This window comes from Pteropus vampyrus, unplaced genomic scaffold (assembly GCF_000151845.1).
Source record: "Pteropus vampyrus isolate Shadow unplaced genomic scaffold, Pvam_2.0 Scaffold53, whole genome shotgun sequence".
Lineage (NCBI taxonomy): Eukaryota > Metazoa > Chordata > Mammalia > Chiroptera > Pteropodidae > Pteropus > Pteropus vampyrus.
In genome coordinates, this window is record NW_011888834.1 from 6,109,033 (window position 1) to 6,123,599 (window position 14,567).

The following is a 14,567-nucleotide window of genomic DNA, read 5'->3' on the forward strand; positions in this document are numbered from 1 at the left end:
TATATATGAATATAAGAGTATACTTCTCCAGACTCCTTCTTGAATAAACTGCTAGAAAACAATCTTCAGCTAACCAAGAAAGAAAAGGAAGAACGGTAGCACTTGTGCCCTGATATAAAATCATCATATCTTTTCATTTGCTACAATATGGTTCTCTCTGTCTCCCACTTCAGTTAATATTATCACAAAATCCAATTGTCCAACTAGCAAACTGAGGGTTATCCGAGTCACCTACTTCCCTCATTCCCACATCTAAGCAGTCAATAAGTCCTGTCAAACTGCAGAGCTTTCTCTCAAACCTTTCCTCTACTTGCCATTTCTATCGCCTATCCTTTTTCAGGTATGATTCACTCTTATCTGGACAATAGCAGTAATTTCCGAATTGCAAGCATAATTTAAAAACATTTATCAACTGGCATGGCACAGGCACTGACCAATCAAAATGGATATCATTCATAGAATACAGCACACTGGTGCTTATCAGCTGTCTTTCATCCTTTGCCTAATTGATCTCCTTGTCTCCAATATTCTCTTGCTACAATCCATAATCTACTCCGTAGCTATTGTGATTTGTCAGCATCATAAAGTTGATTGTGTCGCTCCTTGATGTAAGTCCCTTTAATAGTTTTCCGTTACGTACAGTGTAGTCTACAGCTGCAGTCTAAACTCTTTGGCATGGTGAACAAAGTCCTTGAGGACCCAGTCCCTGCCTAATTCTTAAAGTTTCAAATCTCATCGCTCTCTCACATGCAGTGCTTGGTAGCCACTCTGAACTTCTTCCAGTTTGGAAGAAGTTCCCATAGCTCTTTGAGATTCAAGTGTATGATCAGCATGCAATGTCATACCTGGAACAGGAATGTAATGTACATTCCCTTAAAAGGCCCTAGTTCTAGTTCTGGAATTGCATCTGAGCATCATGAAAATCCGAATGGGATAAGTTTCAAGGCCAAGAGGCAAAGCAACCTACTCAACAGGCCACCAGCCAGAGGTCTCTTCTTCCTCGCTTCCCTCCCCTTTGGAGTTTCTTGTTTTTTAAATGACCATCCACCTTACATGATAGACGCGCTTCATCCTTTTCTTTTTGACTAGCTGACTGACAAGATAATCCCTAAAGAGTGGATTCTCACTCTTTATGTGATGCTTTTCTTCCTATCTTTTGTGACAGATCAGCTGCCTCTCCCACATGACAAGGCAGAGCTGCCCTTAGGGAGCAGAATTCAGTCTGCTCATTCATTCGTTCAACAGGCATTTGTTGGGCACCTCAGGCACCGAGCTCAGTGTCCATACACAGTATTGAAACAGATACAGTTCCTTTTCTTGTGAGCCTTCAGTCTAAGGGGGACAATCAATGTAAACAAATTATGACAAGGACACAGAGTTCAGTTCAAGAGAATAAGTGGGAAACCTGCCTGGTCAGAGGTCAGCAAAAGCCTCTCCGAGTAGTCGATGCTTAAAAGAAAGAAAAAAGCAAAGTTCCAACCATTTTTACAGTACAAAAATTTTATTTTTTGTTAGGATAATTTAAAGTTTAAAACTGAAGTAGACATATTCATTTTACAAACAAGATATTCTTTCATAAGTAAGACCATTAAAAACAGTAAACAAAAAGGCTGTCTTTACAAAAAGCTCTGTGCATAGCAACTTTATACTGTATATAACTGACAAAGCAAAACGAGAAAATGAAACTATACAGTTTGGAAATGAGACCTTACTGTACAAAAGGTAGAGAAGATAATGGTTTTTAAACCATGTATATTGAAATGTGCAAAGAAAAAATGGGGGAAAATACAATGCTATAACAAAAAAAAATGAGATAAATAATGAAGTAAATTGTCCCTTTAAATGAAAAATCTTACACAGCTCCTCTTACAAAGATAGGATAGAATTTGTAGTTACCTATAGAAATACTCATCTTCCAAGTGGCACAAAAATAACCTGGGACCAAAATGAGTCAATAGGAATGACTAAAGAGGACAGAGTAGCTTTTGTTTTAAATTTATTAGTACACTAAAAATAATCCTTACACACATTTGTACAATTAAATAGATCTGTCGCTGCCAAGGTTCTAGCTGAATGTCAAGGATGGTATTTAGTCACACACATTTTTTCGGTGTTAAAGCTACCAACAAATTCTACAATCATTTTGAAGACAGTACTGCACTCATCTTCATGCAAGAGCAAAATTCACAGATTCTAGAAGCAATGCTACTTAAAAAAACATTTCCTTATGTTAGATTGGCTCAAATCCAGGTCTAAACATGCTTGATTTTGTTCTGCCTTCACTTTGAGGTGGTAATGTTTGTATTCCACACACTCTTCCCCTCCTGTCCGATTTTTCACCGGGGAACTCTCTCTGCTTTGTTTCCCTGTATTTTGGTGCTTTAAGCCCTGACTATGAGGGACTGTCGGCAAGAGTTATAAGCATGCCAGGTATCCAAAACCTTGGATTCTCATGTGCATAGAAATAATATTTGGGTCATATAGATTAAAGGCAAACAAGACCGTTGGGGTTGGGTAGATGTGGTCATGTATCACCAGGGAAAACAGGAGGGTGGCAGAATTTATGAAGTCATCTAAAATTGGCTCAGATGCACTAAAGATGTTTTTTCTAAGAGAACTGCATCAATTTCAAATGTTAGAACCCCAACGAAGAACCCCAGACTGGAGTCTGTGTATAGACTATATGGGGTGCCAATGAGTCAACAAGGAGAACCCTGGCCTGGAAAAAAATGACATCCTTATTGGCAATCCAAATAAGTCCGGATACATCCCTAGGATCACACAGGCTTTCAAGACTCAGCTCCTGCAATGTTTCTCCCCCTAAGAGCCACTGCCAGAACTAGAGAGTCCCTCGCAGGCCTGGGTGACTGAGCTGCTTGGAACGCAGATGCCCCCAACCTCTGACCCCGCTAAGAATCTGAGTTTCCATTTCTTTGAACATCAGGAAAAGGATTCCAGGCTTTTAACATTCTTCTTCCACACCCCATCCCATTCTTGCCTGGAAACTGTGTAAAGTTGGATACATAGTTTTTTTTTCAAGAGAGTTTAGTTCCATGAAAGGGGAAAGCGGCAGAGAGAAGAGAGGATTTAGACATTCTAAGAGTCTAAGAAACAGAGTATTCTTCTTCAAACCCTATTTCTGAAGTCCTATGGGGCTGCTACCTCGGTGCTGAACCGGGTGATAACCCAAGAGGAGGAAGTGTGTGGCTCTGTCAAGAATTCCAAAGGGGCCACTGAGTTGGAAAAGTCACATGGCTTTGGCTCTTCTTTAAGATGAGACGTGTCTTTCCCTGGGATGCAAAGCCAGGGACGTACTAAAACATGGGAATTCTCGGCACTGCTCAGAGAGAATGCTGAAAGCTAATATAAGTTTAAAAAAACTTTACAAAGAGTGAACACCAAAAGAAAACTGTAGACTGTTTAGAAAGCAGATGGAACTGGGAATGAATTGATGGACTTGAGTACCTGTGTATGTGCATGGACTTGAATCTTTCTGCATCGGCGTTCTATAGGAATCTACGTCAGGTACCTGTTCTTGCCCAGGGGTCAATAGAATAATGGAAAAGAGTGGGGTGCAGGAGGGGGGATAAGAGTCTAGTAAGTAACTGCAGTAATAATCACACATCTTTTAAACTTGTTACTACATGTTTGCATCAGTTCATTTTACATCAGGAAGAGAAATTTCTCTCTTCCAAAACGGTCTTAATTTCTACCTCTACTTACAATAAGTTACACGTTTATTTATTTAAATAATTGTAAAACATTTTAAATTTTTTTCCATTTTTTTTGTGGTTTTTTTTGTTTGTTTTTTAAAGAGATTAAACTATAAGCAAACACACATACAACAACATTTCATCATTCAATTCAGGTTTCGTTTTAAGAAAGTCTTCCATGCTGGTACCCTGTTTTGTTCAATTTTTTTCTGCATAAACTAAATTGGTATCTGAAAGGCTTCATAGAAAATAGAAACTTTCAACTTTTTTTCCTACAAAGAAAAACAAATAGTATCCAAAATATTAAGCATGAATTGTTTGCCAATTTTTTTCTTAAATATTTTACAAACATAGGAAGGTGGTTCTTATAATGTTCATAACAAATTGCATTTCTGCTTTTAGCACTGACTACGTCAATGACATCTTTTGTCGCTGTCCCCAAGAGGGTCAGTTTGTGTAGCCACCATCAGAGCTACAGGAGAAATGTGAGACCAGATAAGATGCAGCTCCTCATACACCCAAATCTGTCCATCATGTTCATTTTAGGGGCACGACTCTCCCCAAAGAGCTCATAGTGCTTTCTTCATTATTGGTCCATCCGAGTAAGTAGTTTTGTGCTATAAGAAAGCAGTTCTTCCTCTTCTTTACATCGGGGGCACGACAAGTCCGGTCATGGCTGCAAGGAAAGAGTGACACAGGAATGAGACTCGGAGGCTTTTTACATTAACGGCTATAACCCAGAAAGAGGGGCAGGTGATGGGGTTCACAGAGTCTGATGCAGTCCGGGAAGACGGTGCCCTCAGCTGATACGGAAACCCATTCTCTCCAGGTCTGGTCTAGCAGACAGCCTATGGAGGTACCGAAGCCTTACAGATCACTGAAACATAAACAAAGCTTGTTGACATTTTGCTTGGGAGGCCCAGAGTTAGGTTTCATTTGTTTTATAGTAATGGGTTGTATACATGACGTAATGAACATAAACATGTAAACTAGATAGTTCTATATGTGTGATATATTTTTCATTATTCGACTAGAATAATTTCCAGATTATACAGTTCCAAACCACTTAGTTGAAACAGGAAAGCATACTCCAGGTGCCGAGCCTATTGAGTTACTTACTAGGCATCATTTATGACAAATCAGACTTTCCATCCATCCTAGGTGTCTATCCATTCGAGTTGAAATTTGAATTTTCTAGTTTGTATTTTCTAACTAGCTCATCTTCCTTCGGTTCTCACTGCTGCTCCACTGGAACAGATAATTCAGTTTAGTTCCTAATTTGGGAGTCACTCTAATCTCCACTCTTTGTCCCCTATTCAAGTGCATTGTCCAACGCTTCCTCCATCTAGTCAAGAGAATACGGACAATGCCTGTCTAGGTGGCCTCAGGTCCAAGGCTTTCCCTCGATGTGGGCAATAAAGCAGCATCAGCACAATGTAGAAAAACCACGGAGAAAATGTACCCCTCTGGCCTTAGCTTTCAGGCGATGAATCCATAGAACTTCCACCTTCTTGCAAACTGACAGAATAGGTTCCTGGCATCAAAACTTCAAACCATATCTAGAATTTGATCCTTTGAGTTTCATTGCCTATGCCTTATCTAGGGCTTATCAAATAGCACAGAAGCATTTCACTGAGTGGTACTTACTAAGCTTGTAAGAAAATAGGCAAAATTCCTAACACCCCTCCCTTCTCTCCCTGCTCCCCTTCCTCTGCCCCTTCTCTCAGGCCAGCTAGTCTTCTCGGGCAAAATTGTCAGCCATCTATTTCCCTGCCCATACAGCCTTTATTGAATGTTTGTGAGATCTGGATTAAGGTCTTACACGGCTAGCAAAGCCTTAATTATTTTTGCCTGTATTACTATATATTGAATCGATGTAACTTTTCAATAAAGGCAGTTCAATTCTGGACACTCCCTGATGATTTGGAGATATAGCAACCCTGGTAATTATCCTAGAGTGTAGGAGGTTTTATTATTTTATTTTATTTTATTTTTTTCCTGGAGGGAGCTGGAAAATGGATCAGGTGCCTAGTGCATAGTGTTATCTCGACAATCTATACTCATCAACCATAAATGCCGGATAGATAAGGTGGAGGGTGGGACAACGACACTGCACGTACAGCTCTCTGGCAGGGGGATTCCGGCTCACATTTTCAACTTTAACTTGTCTATTACACTTTAAACTCATCAGCCCCTTCCTTTCTTTTTCTGGGTCCTCAGAGAGTTACCTAGGGAGCTTATTTAAAGGGCAGAGATGCTCAAAGGACAAGATCCACCGTGTTCCAGAAAAACAACAGATTTCATATCGTTTCCTTCTTCCTAGTCTCACATCGGGCACTGGAGGGGCTGGATCTCTGCTACATGGAAACCCTGACATTTTGCTTGTAGAAACCATAGCCAACAGACAGAAAGCAGGCATTAATTGGATTAAGGTCTTACACGGCTAGCAAAGCCTTAATTATTTGATCCTTTGAGTTTCATTGCCTATGAAACATTTTCAGGGAGTGGTGGGGGGAAGGGAGAAGGCTTAACTGTACTTTCTCTAATTTCTTTTTACCTTTGGCATTTCACAGGAAAGCAATAATCCTCCTTTGGTCCAGGTGGGAAGTGGTTATGGGTAAAAGGTGAGTGAGGAATTGCACTATTTGTGTCCCCAGAGAGACACTGGGCCATCAGAGCACAGGCTCTGAAGTCAAAATGTCTGAGGTCAAGTCATCAGTTACTTGCTGTGTGGCCTTGGGCAAGCTTTTTAACTAAAAATGGTGATAATGGTATTGGCCTTCACCTTTGGGTCATAGGTGAGCCGTGAACAAGATAATTCATGTAAAGCACCCAATTCAGCATCTTGCACATGGTGCTTAACAGTGATTAGCAAGTGTTAGAGGGCGTTGGTCGCACCTGCCCTCTGCACATCGCTAAGGCCATCTCACAATGAGTCGAGAGAAGAACCTCTCCATCGGCCTGTGATCACGCAAGCACCTCCGACCACATTTTCACTCTCTCAGTGTCTGTCAGCCCTGGCCGCCCCAGATTCCATCACTCAGTGAGCAGTGTTCAATGTCAGCTTTGTTTTCTCCTTCCTCTCGGCATCAGTGGACCTTGGACTGTTGGGCCTTGAATTTCTTCTATTTAATTGGTCCCAAATGAGGAAGAGTGAATCAGGCCCCTGAAAAGCATCCTTTGTCAACCCCAGCCTTCTCTCTGCTGGGCTGGGTGAAGTATCCTCTACCTTTCCTGTTCTTCACACAAATTACTGCATGGTAACCTTTGGAGTTAGCTTTCAGCTTTCCTCTTTAACAGACTAGGAAACTGAGGCTGTTAGATGACAATGACTTGTACAGATTCACACGACCTGGAAGCAGGTGAGCTAGAATTCCGACACACGCCTAGTGATGTTGAGCCTAGTGCTTTTCCACTGGCCAATACTCAGAATTCTCCTTTTATGCCTCCACACATTACTTTCTATTTTCAGAATTGTTTGTAATTCTTTTTAGTCTACAATCCTAATTTAAGTGCTTCCCTTCTCCTCCTTCTCCTCCTCCCCTCCCCACTGTCCGGCTCCTTTTTTTAAGGTTCGAATCACCAGAAAAACTTGGGGAAAATTGCAGGATCCAAAAGAAGCTTGGAACTTCATAGTGATGCCATAGAAGTGAAATCAGAGTCCAGAGCCTGTGCCTATGTGTAACCAACTAAGTTGTCACTCCTACAGACACGATTGAGAATGTGCAGCTCAGCCATTCTCTCAGCCTAAGCATTCTGACCCGTGCTGAACAGAAGCTCTCATGGCTGAAGACCACGGAAAGGGTCTTCTGGCTATATTCAGCCGCTGTTGCCTCGACGTAAAAACCTCACTATGACCACACAGATTCTTCCAGCTCTGGGCTAACTCCACCCTGACCAGATGACACAAAGGGAGCCTTGGGCATGCAGCAATAGACAGGGTGGGGATTCCGGGCCACAGGAGCCAGTGACAAATTCGTCCTTGCCTCCCTGAGGACCGGTATGTGGGCAGGCCACACAGGTGGGTCTCCCTGGACAGGACAGATCCAGGGAATCTGAGAAAATCATCTCTACTTCCCCAACTCAGCGTACTTCGTGAGAGGGGAGGTGGGGGAGAGGTGGCAAGAAGAAGTCAAGTCTTACTTATATTCCTCAAAGTGAAGCTGAAAACATTTGCAAGAGTTGCCTGAATGAGGAAAGGCTGCCCTCCTCCATCTTTCTCCCGCGCCTGCTCTCCTCCTCAGCCTTTCTTGGGCCTTGCACTCTGCGTCTCCTCAGCGAGACCTGTGTGGCTCCCATTTGGTTTAAGGGACATGACTAAAACCAGAAAACCTGGAAAGTTCACTTGAAGCAGTCATGAGGAAGGGAAAGGTACAACAAATATTCAGCAATCGTTTTCATTTCCCAGGCCGGGGATGAAGCCATCATGGAAAAAGTTCTGAGCATGTGCCCTAAGGATGGGATGGAAACCACTGGTTTGATGAGAGATGAGGCAGGTGGAGACAGTTAGCTATAGGCTGAGCCTGTAGATCTATATATATAGATCTATCTATCTATCTATCTATCTATCTATAGATAGATAGATAGATCTATATATATACACACACACATATATATATAGTTTTTTTTCTCAATTAGACCCAAATGCTTTTTCTAGTTAGGAGGAAAAGAATTTTCAAGGACACAGTTCTGAGGGCTGGGTTTTCAGTTCTCATTTGACAGTTTCTCTGTCAAGTCAAGTGACTTCAAAGAGACACCACGATCTCTGATGGAAGGATGGGACAGGGACCTAACGCAACTCCCAGAGCTCTGGTCAGCCACAACTGGCAAATGAACCTTCGCAGGTGTCCCCAAAGGCTCGGGAACCCGTTTGTTATCATAAAGCCCGTGGGCAGACGCTGTCCCAAGGACAGCATAGCTCATCCAAGGCTCCGCTGACCTCAGGGGCTTTGATCCACGAGGGGTTAACCAGACCCCTGCCCTTTTTGGTTTAATCCAACACTGCTGATTGTGAATGTTTTCATGTCAAGACACGAGAAGCAGCCCCAAAATAATGTGGGTCGTCAGGATCCACAGCGCTCAGCAGTTTCCAATTTGCTCTTTTGCCATCAGCTGCCTCCCATTCACACTGAGATGATTAGATTCTCATGTACTCATCGCATTTGTGCTACGTCATGTCATATTACATTTTAGGACATTGCTCAAAAATGGGTTTGACGGGTGATTCATTTTTGTGCTTAGACACAGTATGTCTTTTTTTCTCTCTTCCCTACCCCACCCCGATCAGGCACCTGCTATCAATTTGACTAGATGTAACCAGAATGCTCGAAACTTGCTGGTGCTGCTGGTGGAGCCTGTGCATTTGTGCCATAAGGATGTGCGTGCATCACAGATGGCGAGCCGATTAGGTAAGCAGTAATCACCATGTGGCATCTGATGTGGTGACCAGGCACCTTCTGGGAAACAGAGACATGGCCTTGTGGAAAGCAAAGGTCTAAAGAGTCCAGACACTCCTGGAAGGTATGTATGGCTCGACCACATTTAATTCTGTGACCCTGCAGAGTTGTCTGACTTCTCTGTTTTCCTTCATCTTGTTCTTGGGTGGAGTACTAGCCCAGTCGTACAAACTATCTGCACCCTGATGAAAACATTAAAGCATCTCTTTGCTGGTAAATGGCTAGAGATATAGAAGGATGCTATGCTGTTTGCTCTTTGCTTGTCCTGTGGCACATGTATCATGCTTACTCCCAACCTTTTCTTACCTCTGAATCCATTTCCATTGCCACTGGAGCAGGCGGGCGAAGGGGAGCCTTGGGGCCTGATGACAGGGGCAAAGGCACTCTTCTGTTTGACAGCAGGAAAAACTGAAGAGGAAAATGGGAGGATGGAGGACGTGCTGGAAGATCCAACAGTGGGACTTGATGACATGACTGGAAAGCAAATGCACAATCCTCTTTTAGAAAGGGACATACCGAGGAGTTAATTTCTTCCTTCAGTACATAGAACCTGTACACAGTTATTGAGAAATTACTCATTTGTTCCAGGCATTGTTCCAGAGTGCAGGGATTAAAAAATGTTGAAGGCAACAATGTCCCTGCCCTGTCCAGTGAGAGGAAGACACAAATAAAATAACGAAGAGGGTAATAATCTTTTTGGAAGAATGCACACAACGCTGTGGGGAAGACACAGCAGGCAGAGTGCTTTTCTGCCCAGGAGAGTCAGAAAGGCATCAGCAGGAGGTGATTTTGTGATACATCTTCATTCATGAGTAGAAGCAACACTAAGACCAACATCTGAAAAATCATCAAATCTACTCAAGAATAAAAACCTTTTTTTTCGCTCTAAAAAGAAGTCCTATATGGAAGCTATGTACTTCCCTGGCAATTCTAGGGGCTCCCGAGTTTCGAGGTACAGGGTTAACATTTCTCGGAGAGTGCCATCTGTATGGGCCACTTCCTCATTAAATGTAAAAGTTTATTAACATTTAGGAGATTACCTCCCTCTCCCTCTGCTTTCAGAACTCCTGGGAAATAAAGCTGCAAGTCAGCCTCCTCTGATGTAATGCGTAGAAAAAACACCAATATTAACGTTAAAATTACTTAAAGGAAGCCAAAAGCTAAGTGTTGTAATTTCCAAGAAAAATAAAGGCAATTTACACAATAAAGTGCCCCACCTCTTAAAGTCAGATACTCCACCAGGTCCCATCACACAAGTTAATTTTATCTTCTGTGTTCGACTTGTTCAAGAAAGGGGTAAAATAGAGTTCACAGGGGTAAAATTGTTAGATAGCATCCTATAGTAGAAGGTCAAGTTTCGGAGACTCATTTTAATAGTCTCAGAATTCTGAACTGTCTAAGTCATATGACTTGGTAAAACAATTACTGGAACCTAATGGCAAAGCCCATGATGCTAACTTCTGCTTCATATCTCCAGCTACTCCATAATTAAATTTTGAAAGTAGGGACGAGTGTGACTTATGGTTCAAAGACCAAGTACAAGGTGAATTGAAGGTCAAATGTTCTGATGTCTTCTGTAAGACTGCATCCTGGCTTCTTTTGTCTCCTAATAGAGATCTACGTTGGGCTATGTTCATACAATTGCATTATAAAGCAATCACACAGCATACCTCCAATATGATATCTCTTATAGCTGAACTAAAAACCAAAGACTTCAATAAATGAGATTTATCTAAAAACTGCTTATCCTTAAGTAGTCCTATTTTAAAGAGCTATGCAGAAGGAAACATCTGAGAACATCTCTATCTTTCTCCAAGTAATATGACTCAAAAGAAAAAATTGGGAAGGAGGATAAAGCCCGGTAAGAATCTCATGTAATACTTGAAGATGCAGATGAAGAAGATATTAGGCTAATTCATTAGCATTATAGGATAGGATACAGGGTTAAGCATGGGTTTTGGATCCTAGTCATAGTTCCAAGCAAAATCTCCTCTTCTCGCCTTGGGTTTTGCATCAATGCAATGTGTGTAGGAGCAGGAAGGGAGAGAACCTCTCTCCTTTGGGCAAGGTACAGAATTGGAGGCTAAAGAAAAGCTGAGACTCAGGAGGCCCTGATTCTGACCACAGTCCAATCTCTGCCACACCATGTGATCCAAGCAGGCACCAAAATGGCACCTCGGTTTCTGCGTCTGCAATAGTCATGTCATACACCACAACGGAGGAGGAGTTTTATAATATAAATTAGTTTCACACGCACACACTTGATTCCATTTCTATTCAGCATACAACTTACTTTTACAAATATTTGTTTTCCAGTAACAGATCCTAACCTACAGTGGGTTCATTAGGTACATGTGGCTGCCTCTCAGTAGGAGTCACCTCGAGCTTTAGTAAATGACATAATAGAAATGTTGGGAGTTGAATAAGCACAGAGCTCTAACATGCCCATTTAAACTATTTTTTTATAAGACTCTGTCAAATGCCAAATTACACTCAAGTTAATTTAAAATTGAATGCAACTATAATAAAAATCCTAAAAGGAATTTTATGTGTACATGTCAGCAAACATAATTTCTGTTTATCTATTAAAAAAAAAAAACAAAAACAAAATCAACAACCAAAAAAACATTGTAAGAGCAAGAAAGCTTTGCTAAAAACTTTTTAAGTAGTAAGGAGGTATTTATCTTAACAGATATTAAAACTTAAAATAAGTCTACATCAATGAAATCAATGTTATCCTAGCATAAATATAGGCAGACAAATCCTTGGAGAAAACAAGAGTTCAGAAACAGACCTGGGGTATATATGGGAATTAAAATTTAATAAAAGCGACATTTCAAATTAATAGGGAAATAAATGCATGGGAACAATACACTAGCCATGTGGATACTAAATTTAGAGTGCTTCCTCATGTTAAACACTAAAGTAAATCTAAGTGGATTAAAGAGTTATTTGTAAAAACAAAATTATAAAGGTGCTTGTAGAAAAATTAGGAAGGTTATATAATTTACATAATCCTTTCAATCTCCAAGCCTAAAAAGAACATCACAAGATAGATTTGCCACATGACGAAAAACTTCTGCAACACACACAGAAAAGAAAAATGACAAAGTAGGGAAACTATTTTTGATAATTATTTAGATGTGTTCATATCCTCAAAAGCTAATAAGTTATTATATATTAATTAGAAAAAGAAAAACATCCTAATAGGCAAAGGAGATGAAAAGGAAAGTCACAGAAGGAGAAATAAAAATGACCAAAAGACCTTTATAGGCTGATAAACGTTCAAACTCATTAGTAATCAAATGCACATTAAAACAGTAATGAGCTGTTATTTTCCACTTACCAAACTGATGAAGATTAAGAAAAAATTAACGGGGCAAGAAACGGATCCTCTTTCTTTCCTAAAGGGAGCCTTAATCTCTCTGAGGGACTTTGGTGTCAGGTACCAAAGCATTTGTATTTTTAAATGTGCATATTTTTAAACCCAGTAATTTCATTTCTAGAAATTAATTCCAAGGAAATAATCATAAATATGCAAAAAAAAAAATCCAAGAGCATTTGTATAATCATAAGAAATTGGAAATAATATAGTTTACCCTACTGTTGGATAAGGTAAACTATATTAAGTCCAGAAAATGGGACTCTATGCAAACATTAAAACTAATGTTGGAGAAGAATCTTTAGAGACATGTAAAGATATGACTCCTTGGATGAATAAAGCAGATTACATAATAACGTATACATCGAACCCACTTTTATTTTTTAAAAGACGTACAAAGCAAAAGTTTAGAAGGATGTGATTTACATCCAAACTTTTAATGATGCTATCTCTGGCTGATGGGATTATGAATCTTCTTAAACTTATTTCTTTTATTTGTCCATATTTTCAAAATTTTCTACAATAAACATGTATTACTTTTGCTGTAGCAGAAACCAGAAAAGTTGTTAAAATAAACAAATAAAAAATCTCTACTTCTTTGGTAAAAATAATATAATCCTTAGCAATAGGCATAATAGCTATCTTGGATGGTAAGGTTCCTCTTCAATTTACTTCTTGTAAAATAGGTTGTCTGTTTACCTTTCTGTTACCAAAAACAAAATAAATTCTCAAATTCCTGGGAAAAGCTTGTTCATTGTAGTTAACTTTGCTAAGCAAACATCACTCCTAATACCCGTTCTCCATTCTTAGAATACAGATCTGCTCCTTTGATGGATTTTATAGAGCCTAGCTTCGTATTTGTAACTTTGGTAATTTTTCCAGTTTTATTCTACTCTCTTTCATTGATCTTACGGCAGAATGCCATTAGGTGTGCATCTGAGCAGACACTGCAATTTTCAGAATGTGTCTATCCGTGACTGGAAGGCTATACTTTAAAAGTTAACAATGGTTATCTCTGCATAGAAATGATTCGTGTCCTTTTTATTTTTTACATATACACACTTCTCTGTCTGTAATGAGAACGTTACTATTGTAATAGGATATTTTTTCTTTTCTGAAGAAAAAGACAATAGAAATATATCAAAACGTTAACAAGCATTTTTATAATGGAAGTAGGCTTTCTTTTTAAAACAATTTTCATGTGCTCCAAGTTTTCTATAATAATTACTTAATATTTAATATTCTACAATAGAAACTGCCTTGGTATTTATTTTTGAAAATATAAAAATACTGAGGCCCAGGGCATAGTCTAAGACTGTGTGAGTGAAGTAGGAGTCCCTGAGGACAGGTTGGATTTCTGTCTTATGGATTCTCTTCCAAACTTTGGAATTGCTTGGTGGCCATTGAAGAAGTGGTCCCCTGGAAGTTGCAGGCTTGTTGAGCAGGCCACCTTTGGGAACACCAGAGTGCACCATTTTGGGAAAGTAGATCACACATACTCGCAATTGAGAATTTCTCTGGACATCTCTCTCTCTCTCTATGGATAGAGGCCAAAGTAAAGGCCAGCACGTCTGGCCCAGAAATCTCTGTGATCATGGGGAGTTAAGGAAAAATCACTTTTCTTCTCATAAGGATTGATTAGCTTGCACGGTCCCAGCTGGACCTCACCGGGCACACATCCTCCTTTGCACTGAGCCATTGCATTTGTTGGCGCTAAGGGGTCTGTCAGCATTTCATTATAACCCCCTATTGTCAGGGGTTTAGAATTCTGCCATAAAAACTTGCACTGAGCTGGAACTTGGCACACACTGCTACCGCCAGGAAGTGAAGTTTGTATATGAAATTAAAAAAACATCTGTTTGGACATTTTTGAAGTGGTGTGAGAGCAAAAGCAGTAAAGATGCAGGTTTCTGATACTCTGCATTGGCCGTAATGCAAGTCAACTTGACCGAAAGGCTTGGCTTTACTTTTTTTAAGGTCTCTGGTGAGAGATTGCACCATGGCCCGGCCACGTCA

General features: G+C 40.3%; 1 protein-coding gene across 3 annotated transcripts in view; it reads right to left on the bottom strand.

The window, feature by feature from the left end:
* Positions 1-1,487: 1,487 nt before the first annotated feature.
* The window catches only part of EBF2 (early B cell factor 2), a 186,802-nt gene continuing 173,722 nt past the window's right edge, over positions 1,488-14,567 (bottom strand). The window contains exons 15-16 of one of the 3 annotated variants that reach the window (XM_011360293.1): positions 9,476-9,643; positions 1,488-4,389 (exon numbers count right to left, since the gene is read on the bottom strand). In XM_011360293.1, the coding sequence (XP_011358595.1) occupies positions 4,358-4,389; positions 9,476-9,643 (200 nt within the window). In that variant the 3' untranslated portion in view covers positions 1,488-4,357. The remainder of the gene's footprint in view (positions 4,390-9,475; positions 9,644-14,567) is intronic. The other 2 variants (XM_011360294.1, XM_011360295.1) reach the window with 2 other exon arrangements.